Raw genomic sequence first — 24,100 nt, 5'->3', positions numbered from 1 at the left:
CAGCAGGACTATAAGAAATCTAGCATGTGAAATAGAAAGATTGTCTCTTTAAAAAAATGAAAGGTACAACCATTTATCTTATTTAACCTTGGGTAAATCTCAGTTTCGATGAGCCTTTGTTTCTTAAACTCTAAAATGAATGATTTAGCTCTTTTTTTCCAGCTTTACTGAGGTGTAATTGACAAATAAAATTATACATATACATATTTAAACTTTACCATGATTTTGATATAGGTATACGTTGTGAAGTATTTGCCACAATCAAGTTAATTAACGCATCTATCACCTCACATCGTTACTTTGTATGTGTGTCTGTGTAGTAAGAATGCTTAAGAATCACTGTTAGCAAATTTCAAGTATCATGACAATATTATTAACTATAGTTACCACACTGTACATTAGATCCTCAGAATTTATTCATCTTATACCTGAAAGTTTGTACCCTTTGATCAATATCTCCTATTTCTCCCCTGCCCCCAACCCCTAGCAACCACTCTTCCACTCCCTGCTTCTATGAGTCTGACCTTTTTCTTTTAGATTCCACATATAAATGATACCATACAGTATTTGTCTTTCTCTGTCTGGCTTATTTCACTTAGCATAATGCCCTTCAGATTCATTCATGTTGTCTTTGATACCTACAATTTCAACAACGTTAATTGAAAACTAGAAGCCTGTTTTATATATATTTTATATGATATATTTAATAATAAAACAAGTTTTAAATAAAAACTAGAAGCCTATTGTCAAACTTAGGATAAACCCCAAAAGTCTTTGAAGAGTTACTGATATACCCATAGATGAATCATTATTTTTTCAGGAGACTGGGAGCTGTCAGTAGCTGCCAAGTTTTACCAGCAACGTAAGGCACCACTCACTCTTCTCTTCACAGTTCTTAGTACTGCTAATTTACCATCTTCCCACAGTGTTCTTAATGTATCCACAGGCCTCCTCAGCCATTGTGTTTTCTTCTATGGGTATACGAAGTTTCCTTTAGCAATTAAACCCAAACTTTATTGCTTCAGCTCCCTCACCTTTATGAAGGGCGGTAGTCATGCAAAGTACCCCCAGGAATCTCTTGAGAGGCAAGGAGTATCTCATAGGCTCCAGAGCAAGTCCACACCCACTGGATATCTGCCATCTTCTTGGGTTCCTGTTCTATAATATGGCTTCACTCTGAGAACTGTACAAACCCAAGGGTGTGAGAAATCTCACAGTTCATCCATCATTGTTCTGGAGCTGCTGAGTTCTGCACAGAAGTGGGATCAATGCTCCCCCTCTCCTGAGGAGGGAGAAACTTAATGCCTGAGCTGAGCAAGGGACAAAGTGCCATATGATTCTCCCTTTTCATCCCTGTCTCTACAGAGTGTCTTCCTTCAAGTAAATCTATTTAATAGAGTGCAGCAGGTAGGAGCATTGGGTTGGGAGTGGGGAATCAAATTTCCAGAGCAGCTTATAGCTCTGGACATTCCAGGTCCCTAACACTCGCATGCAAATTACAGTTCATTACATGTAGGACTCTATTTATTTATTTATTTATTTATTTATCTTATTTTATTTATTTATTTATTTTTTTTCCGGTACGCGGGCCTCTCACTGTTGTGGCCTCTCCCGTTGCGGAGCACAGGCTCCGGACGCGCAGGCTCAGCGGCCATGGCTCACGGGCCCAGCCGCTCCGCGGCATGTGGGATCTTCCCGGACCGGGGCACGAACCTGTGTCCCCTGCATCGGCAGGCGGACTCTCAACAACCGCGCCACCAGGGAAGCCCAGGACTCTATTTAGAATAACCACAGACAGGGCTACCATTCCAGGCTGTTTGCTGTGTGCTACTGGCTTTACATACAGTACCTCATTAAATTCTCACACATTGTATTAATACACACGAGAAGAGTTTCTTACCCAAGATCACATAAGTAGTAGAATCCAGATTCAGACCCTGATCAGACTAACTCCAGAGCCTTGCTCTTCCTTTACCACCTCCTGCACTGTAAGTCCATCTTGGAAACCACCATAATCGTGTCAGTATTCCTGGGGCATTTCATTGGCCAGAGCCCTTTGGGCACTCGTGCAGGCATGTGCGTGTGCGTGTGCGTGTGCGTGTACTTTAGAATATAAAAATATTACAGAAGACACAGGAAAATTTCCGTTGAACCCAAGACTCCCTAGCCCCACCCTCTACATGCATTCACACCCCACCTGTAATGGTTGCAAGTTGTGTTTTCTTTAGCAAGTTAGGTCAAGAGGTCTGTGTCCCTAGGAAGGGAGAATGACATTTCTCCAATGAGAAAGGAGAACATGTATCATTTAAAAACCTGTTATTAAAATCTTTTGTTTAGAAATTATGCTTGCATATTATTATAAATAATCCATCAACTGGTGTCCTGAATACGATGAAAGAATATTCTGACTGGGTGTCCAGGGACCCTGAATGTCTCCCCTGAGTGAAGCAGTAAGAGAGTGAGTGGCCAGCCCTCGGTGCTCACTGGGGCTCATTACCCCCATGCTCAAGGCTGCCACCCGACCACTTCAGGAAGAGGCTGAGGCAATGCCCATCCAAGGGTCAGGGAGAGTGCTCAACCAGCCTGTGCCTCTTACATAGCTTGTCTAGATGTCATATTTACTACAACTAAAAGAACACAAAATTTCACCCAGGAAGGAGAGGTAGTGCCCATTTGACAGACCCTAAGACAAAAAGTAATATAGTTACAGTCAGTGAAATATGGAAAAGTAGGCAAAGGATTTTGCACTTCCTTTCCAATTAACACTCGGATACAAGTGGATATACTATATTTGACCATTCCTATTGCTAGACTATGTACTGTTGTACTATATTTTAAAATGCTGTAATGAAACTTTCTTCACCGTATTTGGGATTATTAGCCTGATATAAATTCTGGGAAACAAAAGTACAAGGTGAAAGGATATGAATTTAAAAAAACTAAGATGATGATGCTCAATGATAGTGATGAAAGTGGTGCTCTTGGGCACTCCTGGGAACACTGTGAATTGCTGTTTGGAAGGCGGCTTAGTAACAGGAATTGAGACCCATAAGAATAAATGGGTGGAAAGCAGAACCTTGTTACTTTAACTTGAATTAATAGTGATATCGAACATTATTACATATGTTGGTCATCAGTTGCATTTCTTCTTTTGTGAATTATTCTTTCATGCCCTTTGCTCTTACTCATTGGGTATTTTTAAATTGTTTTGCATGAATTCTTTATGTAATATACACAGTAAATAAGTCCTATTTTTTAGGTATCAAAGTAAGAGCTGTTCATCCTCCTCTTATGATATTGAATACTTTTCTAAGCTCTGGAAGCTTTTCCATCTTCAGAGATTTAATAAATATTCTATTTTGTTTTCTTCGTGTGTGTGTGTGTGTGTGTGTGTGTGTGTGTGTGTGTTTATATTTAATTCTTTAAGCCGCCAAGAATTAATTTCAGCATATGGTGTGAGCTGTGGTTTTAAATTCTTCAAAACTCAAAGTAATAAATACTACGTTTTTACAAAAACATTTTCAGTTTTATTATATATTTCTTTTTATTCTCAGTGCATTTGTTAAAAGTTTTCATAAATTCATTGGTGAAGGAGAAGGAGTTCAAGAACAGGGAAAAAATGAGAGATATATTTTATATATGTATGCCTCATCTCACTGTGGTGATTTTTTTGGTTTTATCTTTTTTAGTCTTTTTGTTTTGCTTTTACAAATGAAGGCCTGAGTAGAGGTATATCTGCAAAGCCTGAGGTCCCTTAATTATGGGTGGTTCTGGGAATAATACTTAGAAGGGTAACATCTAAATTAAATGGACCTTTCAAAATAGATATTCTAACCAGGAGGTGAAAGTCATTCCAAGGCTTAAGGAACACATATATTCCCCAAACCTGTGAGCCAGGCATGTTGAAAACTGCTTAGCCTATACAGGCATGTGCATATTTACAAGGAACTGTCCCAGACTAGGGTAAGAGATAAAAATATAAACAGATACACACCACCCATGTGTACTGCAGGAGATATGGAGCCTAGAAACTGGAGCACTACTGAATTAGTGCTATAAAATCCCTATAAAGTGCTTTATAGTCCCTAGAAAATGCCCCATTGGCATTGAACATTATCAGTTGCCTTTCTGTTCCCTTCAAATCCCTTTCAGTCATAATGAGCCTTGGACTATAGTTTCTTCCAGCTACAGTTATCAGTCAACTATCATAGCCTACAAAGATGTTTTCTGATGCCCTTTGTAATGGCAAAGGGCTTTCACCAACCTTCAACTGCCAGCTGATCATGGCCCTCTCCTTCCTTCAAACTCCCGCCAAGTTCTCCATTGACTCAATCCACCCAGAAGCCAGTATGTGCTGGGCTCTGCTGATGAAGTCCTTGCAACTTCCCAGGGCCAAAGATGGAGACAAGGGTGGACAATGGATTTGGTGGAGAAAGAGAAAAACTCCCTCTTTATCTATATTCACTCTGTAAGTGATTTTACTTACAACAATTTATAGTCTATACCCTGATAACTCAAATATTAATATAAAATATTAATATCTCAAATATTAATAATATCAAATATTAATTTACTTACAACAATTTATAGTCTATACCCCGATAACTCAAATATCACCTCTGAACTCCAGACTCTTATCTATAATTGCCTACTGTATATCTTTATTTGGTTATCTAGTTGACATCTCAAATTCAGTATGTCCACCCCATACTTGTTATCCACCCAACTTCTCTTCCTCCAGTTTCCCACCAGATCAGTTAATGGTAATACTATATACTCAGTTGATTTGGCCTCACATCTAGGGATTAACCTTGATCACATTCTTTCCCTCACTCCCACATCCACTCTCTCAACAAGCCCTGTCAAAGAGAACTACCTCCAAAATATACCATGAGTCTGGACTTTTCTCATGTTTTGCACTGATTTCACCTAGTCTCTATACCTCTACTCATGTCCCTCTAGGATCTACTTTTCATCTAGTACCTGGATACTCTTAAAATACATAAATCAGGTTCATCAGTCCCATTTTAGAATCTTCCAATGGCCCCCTATCTCAGTTAAAATAAAATCAAAATTCCTTACTCTTGGTATATGTTAACTTTATGTGTCAATTTGGAGGGTGTTTTGGATGAGATTAAAATGTAAACCAATGACCTCTGAGTAAGCAGACTGCCCTCCATAATGTCAGTGGGTCTTATCTAATCAGTTGAAGATGTGCATAGAACAAAAATACCAGCCTCCCCAAGCAAAAGAGAATCTTCTAGCAGCATGCCTTCAGACTTCATCTACACCATCAGCTCTTCTGGGTCTTGAGCCTGCTGGCCTATACTGCAGATTTAAGACTTCCCAGCCTCCATAATCATATGAGCTAAGTTCTTATAATAAATCTAAATCTCTATATATCCTGTTGGTTCTGTTTCTCTGGATAACTCTGACTAATACAGCATAAAAGGCCTTGTAAGGGCACTGCCTAACTTTTCAACATATTCTCCAATTCTTTTTTATCTGTTCCTTCCTTCTTTTGTATTGACTAAGGACTTTTTAATTCCATTTTCTCCTCTAAGGGTTTTGAAGTGCCTGTATTCTATTTATATCCATTGAGTGGTTACCACTATTCTTAACATGCATACTTACTCTAAAGGCAATCAATACCTCTATCCTTAAAACACTTAATACCAAACACCAGCTCCCATCTTAAATGCTATTTTTATTCAATATTTTAGATCTAGTCTACTTGTTTGCTATCCAAATTAGGCATTTTCTTTTCATAATCAGTGTTTGTTTAGATTTTTCATTTTTCGTCTCTCACCATTCCATCTTACATCTCAGACTTTCCTCCTAGCATTATTTTCCTTCCTAGAGTAGGGTTTGTTGACAGTCAATGATTTCAGTTTTTGTTTGTCCAAAGAAACAAATTTTTTTTTGGCTGCATTGTGTGGCTTGTGGGATCTTAGTTTCCCAGCCAGGGATTGAACCTGGGCCCTCGAAAGTGAAAGTGCCAAGTCCTAACCACTGGACCACCAGGGGCTTCCCCTCCAAAATTGTTTTTATTTTTCCCTTGTTCCTTATGATAATTTTATGGTATACGAAATAGAAATAGACAATCTGAATAGGCCTATATTGATAATGAAACTTAATCAATAAATAATAACCTTCCAAAATAGAAAGCATCAGGCTCAGATGGGTTCACTGGTGATTTCCACCAGACGTTTAAAGAAGAAACTATGTCAGTTCTCTATATAGTCTCTTTCAGAAGACAGAAGCAGAGGGAATACTTCCTAGTTCATTCCATGAGGCCAACGTTACCCTAATACCAAAACCTGACAAAGACATTACAAGAAAACAATGGACCAATATCTCTCATGAACATAGATGCAAAAATCCTCAACAAACATATTAGCAAATTGAATCCAACAAGTATAAAAAGAATTATACATCACAACCAAGTGGAATTTATCCCAGATATGCAAGGCTGGTTCAACATTCAAATATCAATTAATGTAGACTATCATATTAACAGGTTGAAGAGGAAAAATCACATGATCATATTAATAGATGCAGAAAAAGAATTTGACAAAATCCAACACCCGTTCATGATAAAAATTCTTGGTGAAATAGCACTAGAGGAGAATTTCCTTACTTGATAAACAACATTTACAAAAATCCACAGCTTACATCATACCTAATTGTGAGAAACTAGATTTCTCACTAAGATCAGAAATAAGGCAAGGATGTACCCTCTCACTACTCCTTTTCAATATCACACTGGAAGTCCTAGCTAATGCAGTAAGACAAGAAAAGAAGATAAAAGGTATACTGATTGGGGAGGAGGAATTTTTTTTTTTTTTTGTGGTACGCGGGCCTCTCGCTGTTGTGGCCTCTCCCGTTGCGGAGCACAGGTTCCGGACGCGCAGGTTCAGCGGCCATGGCTCACGGGCCCAGCTGCTCCGCTGCATGTGGGATCCTCCCGGACCAGGGCATGGACCCATGTCCCCTGCATCGGCAGGCGGACTCTCAACCACTGTGCCACCAGGGAAGCCCGGATTTTTTTTTTAATTCATAGATGACAATGACTATATAGAAAATCCAAAAGAATCAACAACAACAACAAAACCTCCTGGAATTAATAGGTCATTACAGCATGATGGCAGGATATTAGGTTAATATACAAAAATCAATTGTTTTCATATATATTGGCAATGAACAAGTAGAAGTTGAAATTAAAAACACAATACCATTTATATTAGCACCCAAATAAAATAAGTACTAAGGTATAAATCTAACAAAATATGTAAAATATCTATATGAATAAAACTACAAAACTCTGATGAATGAAATCAAAGAACTAAAGAAATGGAGAGATATTCCATGTTCTGAGTAGGAAGATTCAATATTGTCAAGGTGTTAGTTCTTCCCAACTTGATCTATATGTTCAATGCAATCCCAATCCCAATCTCAGTAAGTTGTCTTGTGGATATCTACAAATTGATTCTAAAGTTTATTTGGAGAGGCAAAAAACACAGAATAGCCAGCACAGTATTGAAGGAGAAGCCCAAAGTCAGAAGACTAACACTACCTGACTACAAGAGTATAAGCTACTGTAATTGTCTTGGGGAGAGAATAGATGAATAAATCAATGAAACAGAAAAAGGAGCCCAGAAATGGATCCTAAGCAGGGCAGTGACTTCAGTCTCTGGATGTGATTTGCATTTGGAAAGATCTCCTGTATTCCTGTGTATTGGAGGGTACAACACTGCAACTTAGGCTAGTTAGAAACACTTAATAGTCTACTGAAGAAAGATGCTGAAAGTCTGAACAATAATGATTATTTTAATGATAGTAGACATGAATTAAACAATTAAGCCCATTTCATACTTAATCTTGTTTACCCCACAGCCACCCAGTGTTGGCACTGGTGTCAACTTCTCCATTTCACGAGTAAGGTAAACAAGGTTGACAGGATAAGTAACTTGATCAAGATCACTCAGTACCCAGATCTGTTTGACTGCAGCTCTCTCTTCACGCCCTGGGACTCAGGCATTGGATGATGGTTTTGATGCTGATGCTGATGATGACGACGATGACGGTGAATGTAAAGGCGCTTTCATTCATTCGGCACACATTAGAGACCTGAAAGCCGGCTTCAGCGTCCAGAAAGGAGGTAAGACAAAATTGATTAAGGTGTCAGTGAGCAACTAATACGATATAAAACTTCCATAACTGCAGAGGACAACGCCGCTACTGCTCTCTGCCCCCCACCCACCTCAAACACCAGACCTGCCAGGACTCTGCTGGCGGCGCCTCCGGGGACCTCAGGCTCTGCTCCACCCCGCCCCGCCCCCGGGCGCCTCCGCGGGCCACGTGGTCCGGCGTCCGCGCAGGCGGGTCCCGGCGCCGGCGCTTCCGTGTTGGCTGCGGCGACGGCGGCGGCGCAGGGGCAGAAGCCGCGCGGCACAGAGACGGCAGAGGCTGGCCGGGCGGAGCTGGGGGCCTGGGCGGGCCCGGGCGGGCCCGGCGTGGGTGCGCCCGCCAGGCCCCGTGTGGGCCACCCGCGATTTGGACTCTGTCGGGCGTCCGGAGAGGTAGGTCCGCCACTGGCCATCCGTCGGTGGCGCGGCACCGCAGCCGTGTCGACCCCTCCCCAGCCGGCAGCTCCCGGGCCCGGCCCAAGAGGTCCAGGGTCGTTGGTAGGGGCCTCCCCCGCGGCCCGCTCCCAGCTCGGCGGGCTCCGGGGAATCGCGCGCTCTCAGCTCCCCGCACCGTCGGGCGCCTGAGCGCCCGTGCCGCCTTTCCAGAGGGAGGCCGGATACGTTATTATTACTTAATTGCAGCTACCCCAATTCACTTTGTTTTTCTTCGCTCTTTCTATTTTTGTGTCACAGACAAAATGGCTAATAATATATAAAATCGACGACACTGTAGTTTTCATTCTTCTATTTGTGCAACTATGGAAAGTTAGTGCAGGGAAGGACTTTAGAGATGGTTGATCCCAATTCCTTCATTTTACAGAGCAGAAAACAGACCCTGAGAGGTCACGTGGATGTCGGAAGTTCACCCAGCTGGGTAATGGTACAATAGGAATGAGAACCCAAAGCTAAGTTTTTAAATAATCTTTTAAAAGTGGTAAATGATGAAATTTAGCCAACAAAATGAGGTGACTAGTAGGTTCCTTTGGGCTGGGATTAATCTTGTTAGAGAATGCCTCCTCCTTTTTAAACATTATTTTCTTATTTCAGGTTTAATCCTTCTTGGACTTCTAAAGAAAATGGCAGAAACATCATCAGAGCCTTCTGGGCAGCTGGTTGTACACTCAGACACTCACAGTGACACCATCCTGGCCAGTTTCGAGGATCAGAGGAAGAAAGGCTTCCTCTGTGACATTACTTTAATCGTGGAGAATGTGCATTTCCGGGCCCACAAAGCCTTACTTGCTGCCAGTAGTGAATACTTCTCAATGATGTTTGCTGAAGAGGGGGAGATTGGCCAGTCCATTTATATGCTGGAAGGCATGGTTGCCGACACGTTTAGTATCCTGCTGGAATTTATCTACACGGGTTGTCTCCAGGCCAGTGAGAAAAGTACAGAACAAATCCTGGCTACTGCCCAGTTCTTAAAAGTCTATGACCTGGTAAAGGCTTACACAGACTTTCAAAATAATCATAGCTCCCCAAAGCCACCGACTTTGAACACAGCTGGTGCTCCAGTGGTTGTTATTTCTAATAAGAAAAATGATCATCCAAAGCGGAAACGGGGAAGACCAAGAAAAGTCAACAGTCTGCAGGAGGGGAAATCAGAACTGGCTGCAGAGGAAGAAATACAGCTGAGAGTGAACAATTCAGTTCAGAATAGACAAAACTTTGTGGTTAAAGAGGGAGACGATGGTGTACTGAATGAACAGATTCCAGCAAAAGAATTGGAAGAATCTGAGCCGGCTTGTGAGCCAGGTAGAGGGGAGGAAATGTCAGCTGAAAAAGATGAGAACTGTGATCCCAAGATCCAGGATGGGCAGGACAACCAGAATCGGTGCAGCAAGCGGAGGATTCGGAGGTCCGTCAAACTGAAAGATTATAAACTTGTTGGGGATGAAGACGACCAGGGTTCAGCCAAGAGGGTCTGTGGAAGGAGGAAGCGCCCCGGTGGCCCCGAGGCCCGTTGTAAAGACTGTGGCAAAGTGTTTAAGTATAATCACTTTTTAGCAATCCACCAGAGAAGCCACACGGGTAATTACTCTTTCACAGCTTGTTGGAATATGTTTTGGAGAAGTAACAATAATAACAGCTTTCATTTATTGTGCAATGTCTATGTGATGGGCATTGTAATAAAGTATACATGTTATTGCATTGGATTCTCACAACAGTCCTGTGAGACAGTTAATATTGTGCAGATGAAAAGACTAAGTCTAGAAAGCTGAAGGTAACTTGCCCAGGGCATCCATGTAGTGACAGGTGGGATTTGAACCCAAGGAACCTGATTCCAGAACCTCTCTACTTATTTGAAGTTGCTGGTTCAAGGCTTGAATGTCCAGGAATCAAGCTGTAGCCAAATTTAATATGCTTTATGATTCTTGAAGATTCCTCATCTTGACCATAGCTGTGTTTTTGCCCAGATCTGTCTGGACAGCTCTCTCACTCAGCCATCTAGCTGTAAATGTCTTTTCCGTTTTGGTCCCTCCAGCCCCGTACTGGCCAATAGCTCTTTTGTGAGTATGGAAATGTTCTATATCTATGCTGTCCATTTTGGTGGCCACTAAGCCACTTGTGTATTTTTTTTTTCACTTGTGTATTTTGAGCACTTGACATGTGGTGAGTGTGACTAAAGAATTGAATATTTTATTTTATTTTATTATTTTATTTATCTTTTGCGGTACGCGGGCCTCTCACTGTTGTGGCCTCTCCCATTGCAGAGCACAGGCTCCGGACGCGCAGGCTCAGCAGCCATGGCTCACGGGCCCAGCCGCTCCGCGGCATGTGGGATCTTCCCAGACCAGGGCACGAACCCGTGTCCCCTGCATCGGCAGGCGGACTCTCAACCACTGCGCCATCAGGGAAGCCCCTGAATATTTTATTTTAATTAATTTGAATAGCCACCATTCAGATGGTGGCTAGGCTGACAGTGCAGCCCTAGCCAGAAATCCCTCCTCCTTTGAACTCTCTCTTACGTACCTAACTCACTCTGCTTTGAGTCAGGCTGTAGTTATATACCTGTAATCTACCCCTCAACCTAATTGTAAGCATAAGTATAGGGTCTGGTACTTAAAACTTCTGTCATCCAGCAGCCTGCTGTCTTATGACCTGGCAGCATCCAGCAGTGTGGTTCTCAACCTGGCTGCATGTTTTAGTCTCCGAGGGAGCTTCTAAAACTACCAGGGCCTGGGTCCCAGCCCCAGAGCTTCTGATTTCATTGCCTGGAGTGTTGGTGTTTTTAAAAGCTCCCCGGAGATTTTAAGTACAGATAGACTGAGACCCTGAATTTTGGTTCTTTGAACACAATAGACACTTGAGAAATATTTGTTGAACTGTGACAGAGGCTAGTTTAAGGAGTTAGATAGTTATACAAGATTCATTAAGGAAAACCGCATGTAGCATCTTCCCTTTTCCCAGTGGTTTCTGCAATTTTGCATTGAATCACTTTAGTGTGGGTCTCTTTTCTTCCATTTGAGTGGTTACCAGTAGATCCATACAGTCTGGAAAACCACCTTTTAGTTCCAGAAAAATTTCATGAATTATTTCATAGATGATCCCCTCTGTTTACTCTGCTCTCTCTTTCTGGAACTCCTCCCATTTGGATGTTGAACCTCCTGGACTCATCCTCTAATTTTCTTATCTTTTGTCTCCTATTTTCCATCACTTTCTGCTCTACTTTTTGGGAGATTTCCACTTTATCTTTCAACTTTTATTGTTTTTCTATTTCTACTCTTATTTTTTTTTTTTTACTTCTAGGAGCTCTTTTGTTCTCTAGATTCTTTTTTTGTTTGTTTTTGGTTAGAATCCTCTGTGAGCCTGTTAATAACAACATTTACTTATTTGTTAATTTTTAATGCTTTCTTCACTCTGGGCAGTCTTTGTTTTCTGCAAGCTGCTTTTTCTCTTATCCGTTTTGGTATCTTTCTACTACTAAAGGCCTTCCTTGACTGTCGGGTGATTTTTTTTTAATCATGTTTAATTACATGCAAGAATGGTTTGCTAAAAGATTTTTTTTAAATCATGTTTAATTACATGCAAGAATGGTTTGCTAAAAGCTACTGGCAACCCTGCAGATGTAGACAGGGCCTGTAGGCATCTTGCTGATACCCGGCATCACATTTTCAGCTCTCTTACTGCCTGCCCTTCGCATTCCAGGAGAAGATGCTCCACCTCCCACCTGGGGGCTGTGGGCCTGGCTGCCAGCGTCTAGCGCAGGAGGGGTCAGAAGGCTGGGGGGAGTCTCATCCCAGATGTGAACTTTGACTTGCTCTCCCTGTGGTAGTGGCACTCCACTGCGCTAGGAGACCTCTAACCCTGAGACCCCTAGTCCAGAGATCCTTCATCCGATTTACCCTCTTCAGAGAACAGTCTCCATCTTCTGCTGGGGAGAGGGTCAGTCTCCTGGTTACGTGGAGTAGGAGACTGGACCTGGGGGGCCTAACTACCTTTGAAACAGACTGTCATTTATCCTCCCTCACCCCTATTTTCAGAGATGACAGGTGCCACCGATTCCTGACCTTGTGGAGGCTCTGTCTTAAATGAGGTTGTGTGTATCTCAGCACTCCTCACCGCTGGTGTAGGACTCGTCTAGCTCCATCTTGCAAAATGTTACTGCTGGTGTTGTCTCTCCTGTTCACTGTCGTTTTAATTTGGGAGGGGACAGGAGGATGTGCAGATTCTTGCTTACATCATGTTTCTGGGGCTCTTATTCCAGGGGAGCGACCTTTCAAATGTAATGAGTGTGGAAAAGGCTTTGCCCAGAAGCACTCCCTGCAGGTCCACACCCGGATGCACACAGGCGAGCGGCCGTACACCTGCACCGTGTGCAGCAAGGCTCTCACCACCAAGCACTCGCTGCTGGAGCACATGAGCCTGCACTCAGGTAGCGGGCTTGCGCCGGGGAGCCAGCTGCCACCAGGTTCCCATTCCTGGGGTGGGCATGACCGTGATCTAAATGGTCTTTTCTCAGCCTCGTATCATTCCCCACATGATACCATTGAAAGAATTGTGCATCTGTCAGAGTGTAGTTTAGAGTTCTGCACAGCATTGAGCCTTAAACTAGGGTTTACAAACTGGCTGCCGGGAGTGCAGTGTGCAATCATGACTTGTTTAAGCACCAGAGTTTAGAATTGTTTTACTTTGGATGCCTTTTGGGGGGAACTTGAATTCTCCAGTTCTGCCTCAGTCTCCATCACTCCCTGTTGCCTTACATGCTTTTGCACATTTATGTTACTGTGGTAGACTCTGAAGGCATTTGGGTTTGTAGACAAGTCACTAGTATTATTTGTCGAAAATGGGGATCTGGGCCCACTGTGATACTTACCTTATTAGTGAGCATTCCAGTTCTTTATAGTTTTTTGTGTGTTTTGTTTGGCAGGACAGAAGTCTTTTACATGTGATCAGTGTGGAAAATATTTCAGCCAGAAAAGACAACTAAAGAGCCATTACCGAGTTCATACAGGTACAATACACTGAGAGAAGATTTGGATTGGTTGGGGGAGAAACGCAAATACAAATTGTTTCTGAAACAGCAGGTTCATATTCTAGAAGATAAATGAGTTTTTAGGGAAATAGTTCTTAAAAAGCAATCTAAATTAGGTGTCCTTGCGTTACTCTCTGTTACCTTGTGATTTATATTAAATTTTTATATTGCAGTTTTGGTGCCACACGCAGAAACCCTGCAAAATTGGTATTGCTCAAGGCACCAGTTGACTAAGAGGGCACCAGTTGATTGGTTGTTAGTCGTGCCTGGACAGAGGTGTCACCACCCCATAGCCGTCAGTCCAGGCTTTCTGCAGCCTGGCTCCACCTATTGTCTTTTTTTCTTTCCTGCCAACTGATAATAAATGGAGGGGGGATTGGGAGCATCATTTGAGATCGGTTGGCCACAGTGACACCAGTGCGTTGAGGGAAAAAGGAGATAACACTTAGGAAGACTGGAAGGGTCCCACCTGTGTTGGGGAAGCAGTGAGTCGAGATGCCTAGGAAACTATTAACTGTTACCAAATCTAATTTAAAAATTGTTGTGTTATTAAAGTACCATATTTAAAGTGATTATTTTTCAGGGAAGTGCTTTAACACAAATCACTGAAGAAATGCAGGGACAGCATACATGCACTGACACTTTTTTTATTGTTGCGACAAGGCCACTCGTTACCGGAATGTAACCACTGCCGCCGCAAATTCATGGATGTGTCTCAGCTAAAGAAACACCTGCGGACACACACAGGTAAGAGTCCATCTCACCCTGTCTTTCTAGTGTGCTTTATGTTGTTAGGGGAGCGAGAAACGAAGTACCGGGAGTCCCCTCCTCAGACTGTGTTTTTGTAAATTGTGTGGGAATTTTATAAGTAGGTCATGTAAAAAGCCCAGGCAGAATGCTGTCACACAATCCTGTGGGGACATCACATGTCTGTAGGTTAGCAAAATGGAGCGTACTTACTAAGCATTGTTCGTAAATGAAACCTCATCTAACACCACAAAATAGTACAAGTCTGAATCAGGTTGCGTGTTTAAATTTTAATTTACCTCAGCGTTGAAGATTATCAAGATAACCTGTTTAGAAAACGAAGCAGACACTAAGGCAGCACAGGCACTGAGGATTTTTCCACTTTCTCTCCTAGAACCAGTACTTATAATTTAAGCATCACCACCTCCAGAAAAATCAGCTTCCAGGTTGAAGAGGAGGCAGGATCAATTAGGGCAGGTCAAATTCTTGCATTTAAGATCAGAAAAGTAAAAATGTGGGCCTTTTAGGACTTTGGGTAAGAAGCATTTCTTAAAAAGAAACCTGTTAGTTTTTCTAGGAAAAGCTTCCTATTCTAGATGGACAGTTTAATGATTCTGTTAAATTGTCTACCAACATATATCAGATTGCTTTGGACATTTTTTTGAAAACACAATTTTTCTTAACGTCATTTACTTTCTTAAATATCTCATAAGGTATGAGTTTTGTGAAAATGGATCTCTATACAGTCTTTCTACAGACATCATTAATAGGTTCTGTGAAATTTAATTCATCCACTTAACACATATTTACTGAACAGTACCAGGCACTGGGTACCAGGCACTGTTGTGGGCCCTGAGGATACAGCACTGCCTGAGATGGACAGAGCCCCTGCTCTTGAGGGGTTAACATTCAAACAGGAGACAAAGAACAAGTGAGTGAGTAACCTGTTAGGTGGGGATAAGTGCTCTGAAGGACTAAACGCAGGGGCAGGAGGCAGGAGGGGGAGCTGCCCTTTGACATGGGGGCTTGTCTGGGAAGGCCTTGCTGATGAGGTGCCATCTTAGATGGAGATCTGTGTGCTGTGGGGAGTGAGCGAGCCATCGTGTCTACCCCGGACAAGAGCGTCCTAGGCAGAGCAGACCGAGGTGCAGAGTGGTGCTGGGGCAGAGCCAGGGCGGTGGGAGTAGGAGGGTGTAGTGTGGGTGGACATCAGAGGCTGCTGGAGCCCGTGGGACACGGGGTTCCCGGCCTGGCTGTGTGCTTCGGCCCCCTGAGAAGCTTTAAAAAAGACAAAGCCTGGTCCCACCCCCAGAGATTTGATCGAAGTGACTGGGGATGAGGCCTTGGAATTGGCATTTTTAAAAGCTCCCCAGGTTTTTCTAGTGGTGCACTTTACTGCGAGGAGTGACATGATGTAACAGAGAATTTTAATAGGATCACAGCAGCCGCCTGTGTGGGGTGAGGCAGGGGCGGAGGCGCCCGTAGGAGGGTGGAGAGACCCATTAGGAGGTGGTGCCAGACAGGGGCTTGGCGCAGGGCGGCAGTGGTGGGGAGGCGGCGAGTGGCCCAGCGCCAAATGTATTCTGAAGGAAGACTCCCGTGATGGGCCCGTGATTGGATGTGGGGGTGAGCGGAGGGGAGGCGGAAGCGGCCAGAAGGGTGAGATCCCGGGGAAGACGGAGGGACAAATGGAGAGTTAGACTTTAGACATGTGGGGCGTGAGGCGTCTGTTTGGCACCCAGGTGCACGAGCAGAGGAGACTGCTGGGTATCTGTGCCCGAGCTCAGGGGGCACCGTGAGCAGCGGTCGAGATTCCCGTGCTTACACACAGGCCTGTAGGCAGCGTGTGGGACTGTGAAGAGAACCCCCGCGGGAGGGCGGAGGTGGAAGAGAGCCGAGCTGTCGGTTATGTGGCGCAGTGCCCGGGGTGAGACGTTTCATCTTCTGAGCATACGGTGTCAGTGAGGCTTCTGGTCTTTCTGAGGAGAACCAGGCCTTGAACTGAGGGTGAAAGCAATACGAGTCCTCTCTCCAGGATCCCAGCAAACTCTGCTCCACCCGCTACCCTGAGGAGCAGGAGAGAGAAGTGGAGGATGCGATGGGTGGGAGAGGACGGACTCCGTAAAGTGGTTTGTCTGACTGAGAGATAAGAGGTCAAACCTGTCAAAAGATTGGGCTCTTGGAAGCAGAGACTGTGACCCTTCTGTCCTTAGCCTGGAGAATATGCACCATATTGGTGTTGAAAAGAGTTGGGGTGCCGCTTGCCTGCTCCCTGGGCAGAGAGGAAGGTTTGGGAGAGGCTGCCTGGCAGAGCTGGCGCTCAGCCTCCACGGACAGTGGTGAGGACAGCCGCCAGCAGGGCAGGCGGGTCCTGCCGAGAGGGCCACGCCCATGGGAAAACCAAGACTCTCTTCTCTTAGGTCTTTAAGTGCAAACTCTCTCTGGGTTAGATATCCTTTGCCAAGCACAAAAAAATCAGAGATAAACAAGAGGTGCTTTCTTCCCTAGAGGGCATGTTCAGTGGCGAGGGTGGGGGGGTGACGGATGCAATTTGAAATGGAAGCAAGGTGACAGGCAGTGCCAACAAGGTTGCTGCAGCTCAGTTCTTTCCCCATACCTGCAGCTGGTCAGGCTTTCAGGAACTGAGCCAAGCCATGCCAAGCAAAGGAGTGATAAACCATCGAGTGTGTTCATTTAGCAAAGGGACTGCACCTCTCTGTTGTCTGCAGTACCGCCTTCCTGACATCACTGTACCTGCAAACTGAGTTAGTGATCCCAAGATTGCTTGGTGAGCTAGGGGCAAGTTCAGAGAATTAGCCCAGGTCATGGAGAAGCCTGGTGCATGGCCTCTGACCGCAGTAGAGTGCCAGCCCTCCAGTGTCCCTGTCCCTTGTGTGGGCTCCCACTTACTCCCAGGTAGATCCCCTGCCTGTGACACAGTTAACTGAGCCACAGCTTTCATTCACAGCCTCATTTTGTTGGATTGGATTTGGAGCTTCCTGAATCTCAGCCATGTTTTCAGACTATCCATTAACCTTGCTCATCCCCAACTTTGAGAGACCTGGGGGTCCCTCACTGTAACATACCCTTCCAGAGTTTACATGTGGTCTAGTAAGAACCTCAGTACAGCGTGATATGAGCCCCATTAGAGGTGTGAACATAGAGACAGAAGTGTTTCACTTTCCCTGGGAAGGTCTGGGAAAGCGTCCCAGAGGAAGGACCTGAGTCTTGAAGCCAGAGTAAGTGCTAGACAGACAGAGGAAGCTGGAAGAGGTGTTTCCAGACAGGAACAGGATGCGTGGGGTTAACGATGTGAGAGGCTGGCATCCGAGGGCCGTGGTGAGGAATTCCACGGTGAAGAGCTAGAGTCAGATTGCTGACAAGGGGCAGGCCCCTGGTGAAGCGGGGGCTAGTCTTTGGGCAGAGAGGAGGCATATTTTGGTTCGTGCATTGAAAAGGACTCAGACAGCCCCAGGAGGATGGTCAGAGAGGGAAGGTCCTGGGGATGAGCCAGTTACCAGGCTCTGGGGAAGAAAGATGAAGGCCTTCAAGTCAAGAGAGTGGACAGAAGAGATGTACTTAAGAGATTTTTAGTCTGGGAAAAAAAAGAGTCATTGCATATGTGACAAAGTGTTAATAGCCCAAATATGGGAACATGAGTGCCCAGGAGAAAACTGGGCAGGGGGACCTGAAAGGCATATCACAGGAAAAGACATAGGAATGGCCAGTAGACGTCTGAAACGATGTTAACTGCATTAATTGTCAGAGAAAAAGAAATGTGCATTCCTTTTGGCCCATTAGATTGACAAATATGTGAGGAAATGGGCATCTTTAAGTTCTGTTGATGGGAAAGGAATTTGGGAACTTCCTGGAAAGAACTTTGGCAATGTGAATCAAAAGCTAAGCTGTCCAGTTGTGAAAAGATGTTTGCATAAGGATGTTCAACGTAAGCAGGATTGTTTATAATGTCACAGGCTTAAAAGTGACCTAAATGTCCCTCAGTAAGGGATTAGTTAGGTAAATTTTGGCCAAGATACATAGTGGAACACAAAACACCCTTTTAAAATGTTTGTTTGTTTGTTTTTAACCATTTTTTTAAGATGAATTTTCCGTTCCCATTTGACGTTACAGACCAGCATGCGCTGGCCGATCTCATGGTGTACATAGTATATCACCTGTGTGTGTGCACAGAGACGCCTGTAAAGGTGTTCATCACAGTGTGAGGTGGCAATCTACAGGGCAATTCTGAGTGTTTTTTGTATACTTTGTGCTTCTCAGTATTATTTGAGTCTTCTGCAGTGAACGTTGTTGATTTTTGAAGAAAACGAAAGCAGCTGTTTGAGGAATTTAAATGTACAGAACTAGATTGCCAGTCGAATGTGCACTCGGAGCAGACTGGACTGTCGGGCCTGGCTGGGTCAGGGGCTGGATGCTGCTGCGTTAGCCAAGATGGTCATGTGGGTTTGAGCCAATGGGGTAGGAGAACCAGCCATGCTACCCAACAAGCCCGCCGGAGTCGGTACCCTCTGGAGCTGGGATGGGGATTCACAGGTCATCAGAGTGGGGTGGGATGAGTGGCATGCACAGCTGAGGAGAGGGTCTGGAAGGAAAACTTCTGAATTACTTAAATATTTCTGTCAGCATCCCCCTGGGTGAAACGAGTTAGGAACCAGAGGAGTAGGAAGACTTTCCCCAGATTCACGTTGGCTAGGAAAATTTGCCTTCTTACTGTGCTCGAGGATGTTTCTGGAAAGAGTTTCCAGTATTGAAAACATTTGCCAACAGAATTCCTGAGGTGTTGCAACCCCAGATGGAATTGAATGATAACGTGAACGTTGTTGTATGTGCTCCCCACACAGAACTTTACAGTGACAGGCGGACAGAGCAGGTACTCAGTCTTGGAATTGGGAGAGGAAGAAAAACCGAGATCAGAATAGAACGCAGCTCTGGTTGGAAAGCTGTGGAAAGAATGGCAGTGGCCTGGTTTTAACCTTTGGAGTGGTAAGAGTTACTGCTGCAAAGACGCAGACTCACCCAAATTGTCACAAGTGTCCTCTGCCTAGATTGAACTTGGGGAAACATCTCACCTGAATTTTCTAGTAGATGCTGTAAAAGGGAAGCTACCTGACCATCCCCCACTTCACTCATCCCTTGTTGTTATATAGTTAAGTGGGATTTTTCTTTTTTCTTTTTCTTCTTTTTTTTTTTTCAAATTCATAGTTCCCTTGCCTGCATTAGGATCACTTAGTTGCATTTCTGGAGGGCATGGCAGTCTGTCATTGTATGTGCAGTGTATAAACTAGCGCTAAACAAATGCTGTTGAAGCCTTATTAAAATTGTCAGGGACTTCCCTGGTGGCTCAGTGGTTAAGAATCCACCTGCCAGTGCAGGGGACACGGGTTCGATCCCTGGTCCGGGAAGATCCCACATGCCACGGAACAACTAAGCCCGTTTGCCACAACTACTGAACCTGCGCTCTAGAGCCTGTGAGCCACAACTACTGAGGCCGTGCGCCTAGAGCACTGTGTTCCACAACAAGAGAAGCCACCGCAATGAGAGGTCCACACACCGCAATGAAAAGTAGGCCCCTCTCGCCGCAACTAGAAAAAGCCGGTGTGCAATAACGAAGACCCAACGCGGCCATAAATAAATAAATAGATAGATAGATAAATAAATTTATTTCTTAAAAAAAAAAAAATTGCCAGACCCCACTAGGGGTCTGGAGCAGTCACAACATCTTATGTGGGCCTTAGCTCCCACTCTGTGAAATTCATTTACTCAACAAGGATTTCTGGAACAGTGTGCGAGGCCCAGTTCTAGGCACTGGGGTCCTAGGAGTAGGCAGACTCACAAATCATCCTACATAAGGCTGGGAGAGATAGGTATAATAGATAACATACGGTATATAAGGTGGCGATAGCATTGTGGGAAAACTGACTTGGGAAGTGGACCAAGACATGCTGGGGCAGTGCTTTGGGTGGTGATAAAGCCTCACTGGTAATGTGACACTTGAGCAGAGACTTGAAGGCAGTGTGGAGAGTGAACCACACTGGGAGACCCTGGGGGAGACATGCCAGGGAGAGGGAGGGGATGATGAGTGCGAGGGTCCTGAGCGTGGCTTGCTTGAGTGGTGGTGTTCAGGGTCTCTCCAGAGGCTGTGTGGTGAGCAGGGGAGAGTGCCCGGTGAGGTTAGGCTGGTTTGGGGCGAGGAGTGGCAGTGGGTGGACAGATCTGTCAGAGCTGTGATTCCTTGTAGGCCCAGGGCTTTGGCTTTTACCTCTGGATGGGATGGGGAGCCATTAGAGCACTTGCAGTAGAGCGTGATAGGATCTGACTGTGTAAAGGGTCACTCCAGTCGCCTCATTCATTGTGGACGACAGGGAAGCAGAGCAGAGAGGGGCAAACTCACAAGGAGGCTGCTGCAGGGAGGTGATGGCGGCCTGGGCCAGGGGTGGCAGTGGAGGTGGTGAGAAGTGGCCAGGTTCTGGATACACTGGGAAGGTAGATATAAATGTGAATGATCCATAAGTCACCCTGGTACTCAAGGGCCCTTGGGAAGGTCAAGCAGTAAAGTGTGGGAGCGTAAGTTACCTAAGGGTGGACTGTACAGGAGTGAATGTGTGTCCTTCGTAGAATCACTTACCCCCTTGTTTCAGTGTTTAAGTGTTTGAGGGAAAGAACCGTACCCACTTTCTCTGTATCCTCCTGGCATCTAGGACACAGTGCTTAGGTATGTAGTAGGTGCTCACTAAGTGCTTCATTCATTCACTCATGCTTATTGAGGGTTCAAGTGGTATTGCCTTTGTTCTTTTTTATATTGTGAAACTGTGGGGTGGTTTTTGCTTTTTGTTTTATTTTGGATGTATATTTCTGAACGCTTTCCCCTTTTTTAGGTGAGAAGCCATTTACTTGTGAAATCTGTGGCAAATCTTTCACAGCAAAGAGTTCTCTTCAGACCCACATCAGGATCCATCGGTAAAGTTTTGCAGATCCTTTTCTCACATGGAGTCCTCGTCCAACCCTGGCGTTCAGTAGGGTGACATACATTCCCTATATAGTCCTTTTCCCCAAATTATTACTGTAGTAGAATTTCCTGGGCAGTTTATTATTTTGTTTTATCTTTTCAATAAAGAAATTCCTCACTTAGGCCAAATCAGGAAAACTGATTCTGGCCAGCAAAAGTTTGCATTATTGATGTCATTTCTTAAATTGTGATTTATCTTCAGTCAAAACTAAATATTTAATATTTTCTGAATAAATTATTTGTTCACACAACTTATTTCCGGATTTGATTTAGTAGTTCTTCTAACACAGATAATTAGGGGCTACTCAAATTTTTAATATTGAAATCAATCATATATATTTATTTGGCTTCTAGAATCTAAAAATTGGCTGTGAGAGCTGAAAACAAAGAAGAACTTGGTGTGTAATTTATTACTATTTACCTTCTTATCTGAAATACACACTGTGGAATCATCAAATTTTATCATATCTGACCCAGCATCACAGCCCCATCTACCACCTGTCCTCAAACACCCCTCCCTGCCATTCTTTTTTTTTTTCTTAAGATTAGAAACTGAAGTCCATGGCAGGCATGACTTGGTCCAAGTACTTAAGTTAGCAAGAGAGCCCATGACTTATGCTTCCCAGTCAGGTTGATTTTCCCCTCTTCTTGACTGCTTCTCCCTAAATGATCAGTAAGTGATAAATAGATCTTCCTGTTTTTAAAATGAAATGTATACTTTCTCGTAGAGGAGAAAAGCCATATTCCTGTACCGTGTGTGGCAAATCCTTCTCTGACTCGAGTGCCAAGAGGAGACACTGCATTCTGCACACGGGCAAAAAGCCTTTCTCCTGCCCTGAGTGTAACTTACAGTTCGCTCGCTTAGACAACTTGAAGGCTCACTTAAAAATACATAGCAAAGAGAAACATACGTCCGATGCCAGCAGCGTTTCCGGCAATAATAATGCTGAAGAGGTCAGGAATATTCTTCAGCTGCAGCCCTATCAACTCTCTACCTCCGGAGAGCAGGAAATTCAGCTTCTTGTAACTGATTCTGTACATAACATCAATTTCATGCCTGGTCCTAGCCAAGGAATCAGCATCGTCACTGCAGAGAGTTCCCAGAACATGACGGCAGACCAGGCTGCTAACCTCACCCTGCTCACGCAGCAGCCAGAGCAACTGCAGAACTTAATTCTTTCAGCTCAGCAGGAGCAAACAGAACACATTCAAAGCCTCAATATGATTGAAAGCCAGATGGAACCCTCACAGACCGAGCCAGTGCATGTCATCACACTCTCCAAGGAAACTCTGGAACATCTTCACGCCCATCAAGGGCAAACAGGGGAGCTCCATTTAGCAAGCGCTTCAGATCCGGCTCAGCACCTACAGCTGACACAGGAGCCTGCTCCGCCACCACCCGCCCACCAGGTGCCCCAGTCCACACCGCTCAGCCAGGAGCAGAGCTGACCCGAACACGTGCCTGACTGCTCCGTCGGCCTCTTCTCCGTCAGCCCGCTGTGACTGGATTGTGTGCTTGAAGTCAGGCTTTCTGCAACGCTCGCTTACAGATTCTTACAGAGATGTGGTAGCTCTATGAGCCAGCCGATAGCGTCCATCCAAGAGGCAAGATGTGTATATCGTGTCTTATATCTAATACTGATTTGGATTTAGCATTTCAATATTGATGAATGGTTTTCATTTTCATTTACTACATCTCTTAAAGACTGTGTAACTTTTCTTTGGGGGCATTGCATTAAACTTTTCTGTGAGTATTAAATGTTCACAGCCATAGTTATGGTCTTGCTGACTTTTCCAGTTATATTTTTTATTTTTTAGAACGAAGAAAATCATATGTTGTATTGGGTACAATGGTTGGTTGTCCCTTCCCCCTTAGGCAACACAATTGCCACTACAAGACAAGTTGGGGCCGAATATGACAGATTACAGCTTTGGGGACTCTGTCCTTTTAATGACTTCCAACCCCCTAAGACAGAGTAATTTCTCAAGGTTTAATCTCTGTGTGGTACAGTGGGCTCATCATGTCGTGTTTAAGATAGAGTCGAAGACAATATGACCTAAATGTCTATTTTAACTCAACATTCACAAAACAAGAAAGGCAAAAGCATAGGATTATTTTTTAAATTCTAAACTCGACTTTTCTGAGAAACATAGATTTACATGTTTTTTAAAAGCAGGTGGTTAAAAATTTAAAAGGCTAATTAAGGTATGAAATTGGATCAAGATATTCACCCCAAATAAATTCTGAATTTTTGTCAGCTTTGATATTTGATCTCCATGGTGAAGTTAAAGCTTTCTTAATTATCCTGGAATATAAAATTCAGTGTAATTTATGTTAAATATACTCTACTGGATTCTAATTGATCTCTGAAAATGTTGATCTATGTATTGTGTCTGATAACTTTTTAGATAGGAACTTATAATCTATTTTTATTGCAGAGTAGGTTAAATCTCACAAAATAGACACATAATTTTTAAAAGTAAATTCTCCTAATCTTAAAAATAATTTTGAGCCTCAGAGACTTAGTAGCCAGCGTGTGTCTGTAGTTGTGTGATTTTAAATAATCGTCAGAAGATTAAATTATGTTTGGGTTAAGTTTTTTCCAGCTCAGCCTATTTTATTGAATACGCTGACCACTTTATCTCAAGTAAACTGGTAGAAGA

General features: G+C 43.9%; 1 protein-coding gene across 1 annotated transcript; it reads left to right on the top strand.

Moving 5' to 3' along the window:
* Positions 1-9,243: 9,243 nt before the first annotated feature.
* Positions 9,244-23,938, top strand: ZBTB24 (zinc finger and BTB domain containing 24). Its single transcript, XM_007447273.1, has 6 exons — positions 9,244-10,220; positions 12,898-13,065; positions 13,561-13,644; positions 14,329-14,412; positions 21,306-21,387; positions 22,165-23,938. Exons 1-6 carry the CDS (start codon positions 9,266-9,268, stop codon positions 22,883-22,885), a joined length of 2,094 nt encoding a protein of 697 aa, XP_007447335.1. The 5' UTR covers positions 9,244-9,265; the 3' UTR covers positions 22,886-23,938.
* Positions 23,939-24,100: the final 162 nt, after the last annotated feature.

The sequence above is a fragment of the Lipotes vexillifer genome, unplaced genomic scaffold (genome assembly GCF_000442215.2).
Source record: "Lipotes vexillifer unplaced genomic scaffold, Lipotes_vexillifer_v1.1 scaffold515, whole genome shotgun sequence".
Lineage (NCBI taxonomy): Eukaryota > Metazoa > Chordata > Mammalia > Artiodactyla > Lipotidae > Lipotes > Lipotes vexillifer.
The sequence above is the reverse complement of the archived record's forward strand: the minus strand, read 5'-3'. Positions and strand labels throughout refer to the sequence as shown.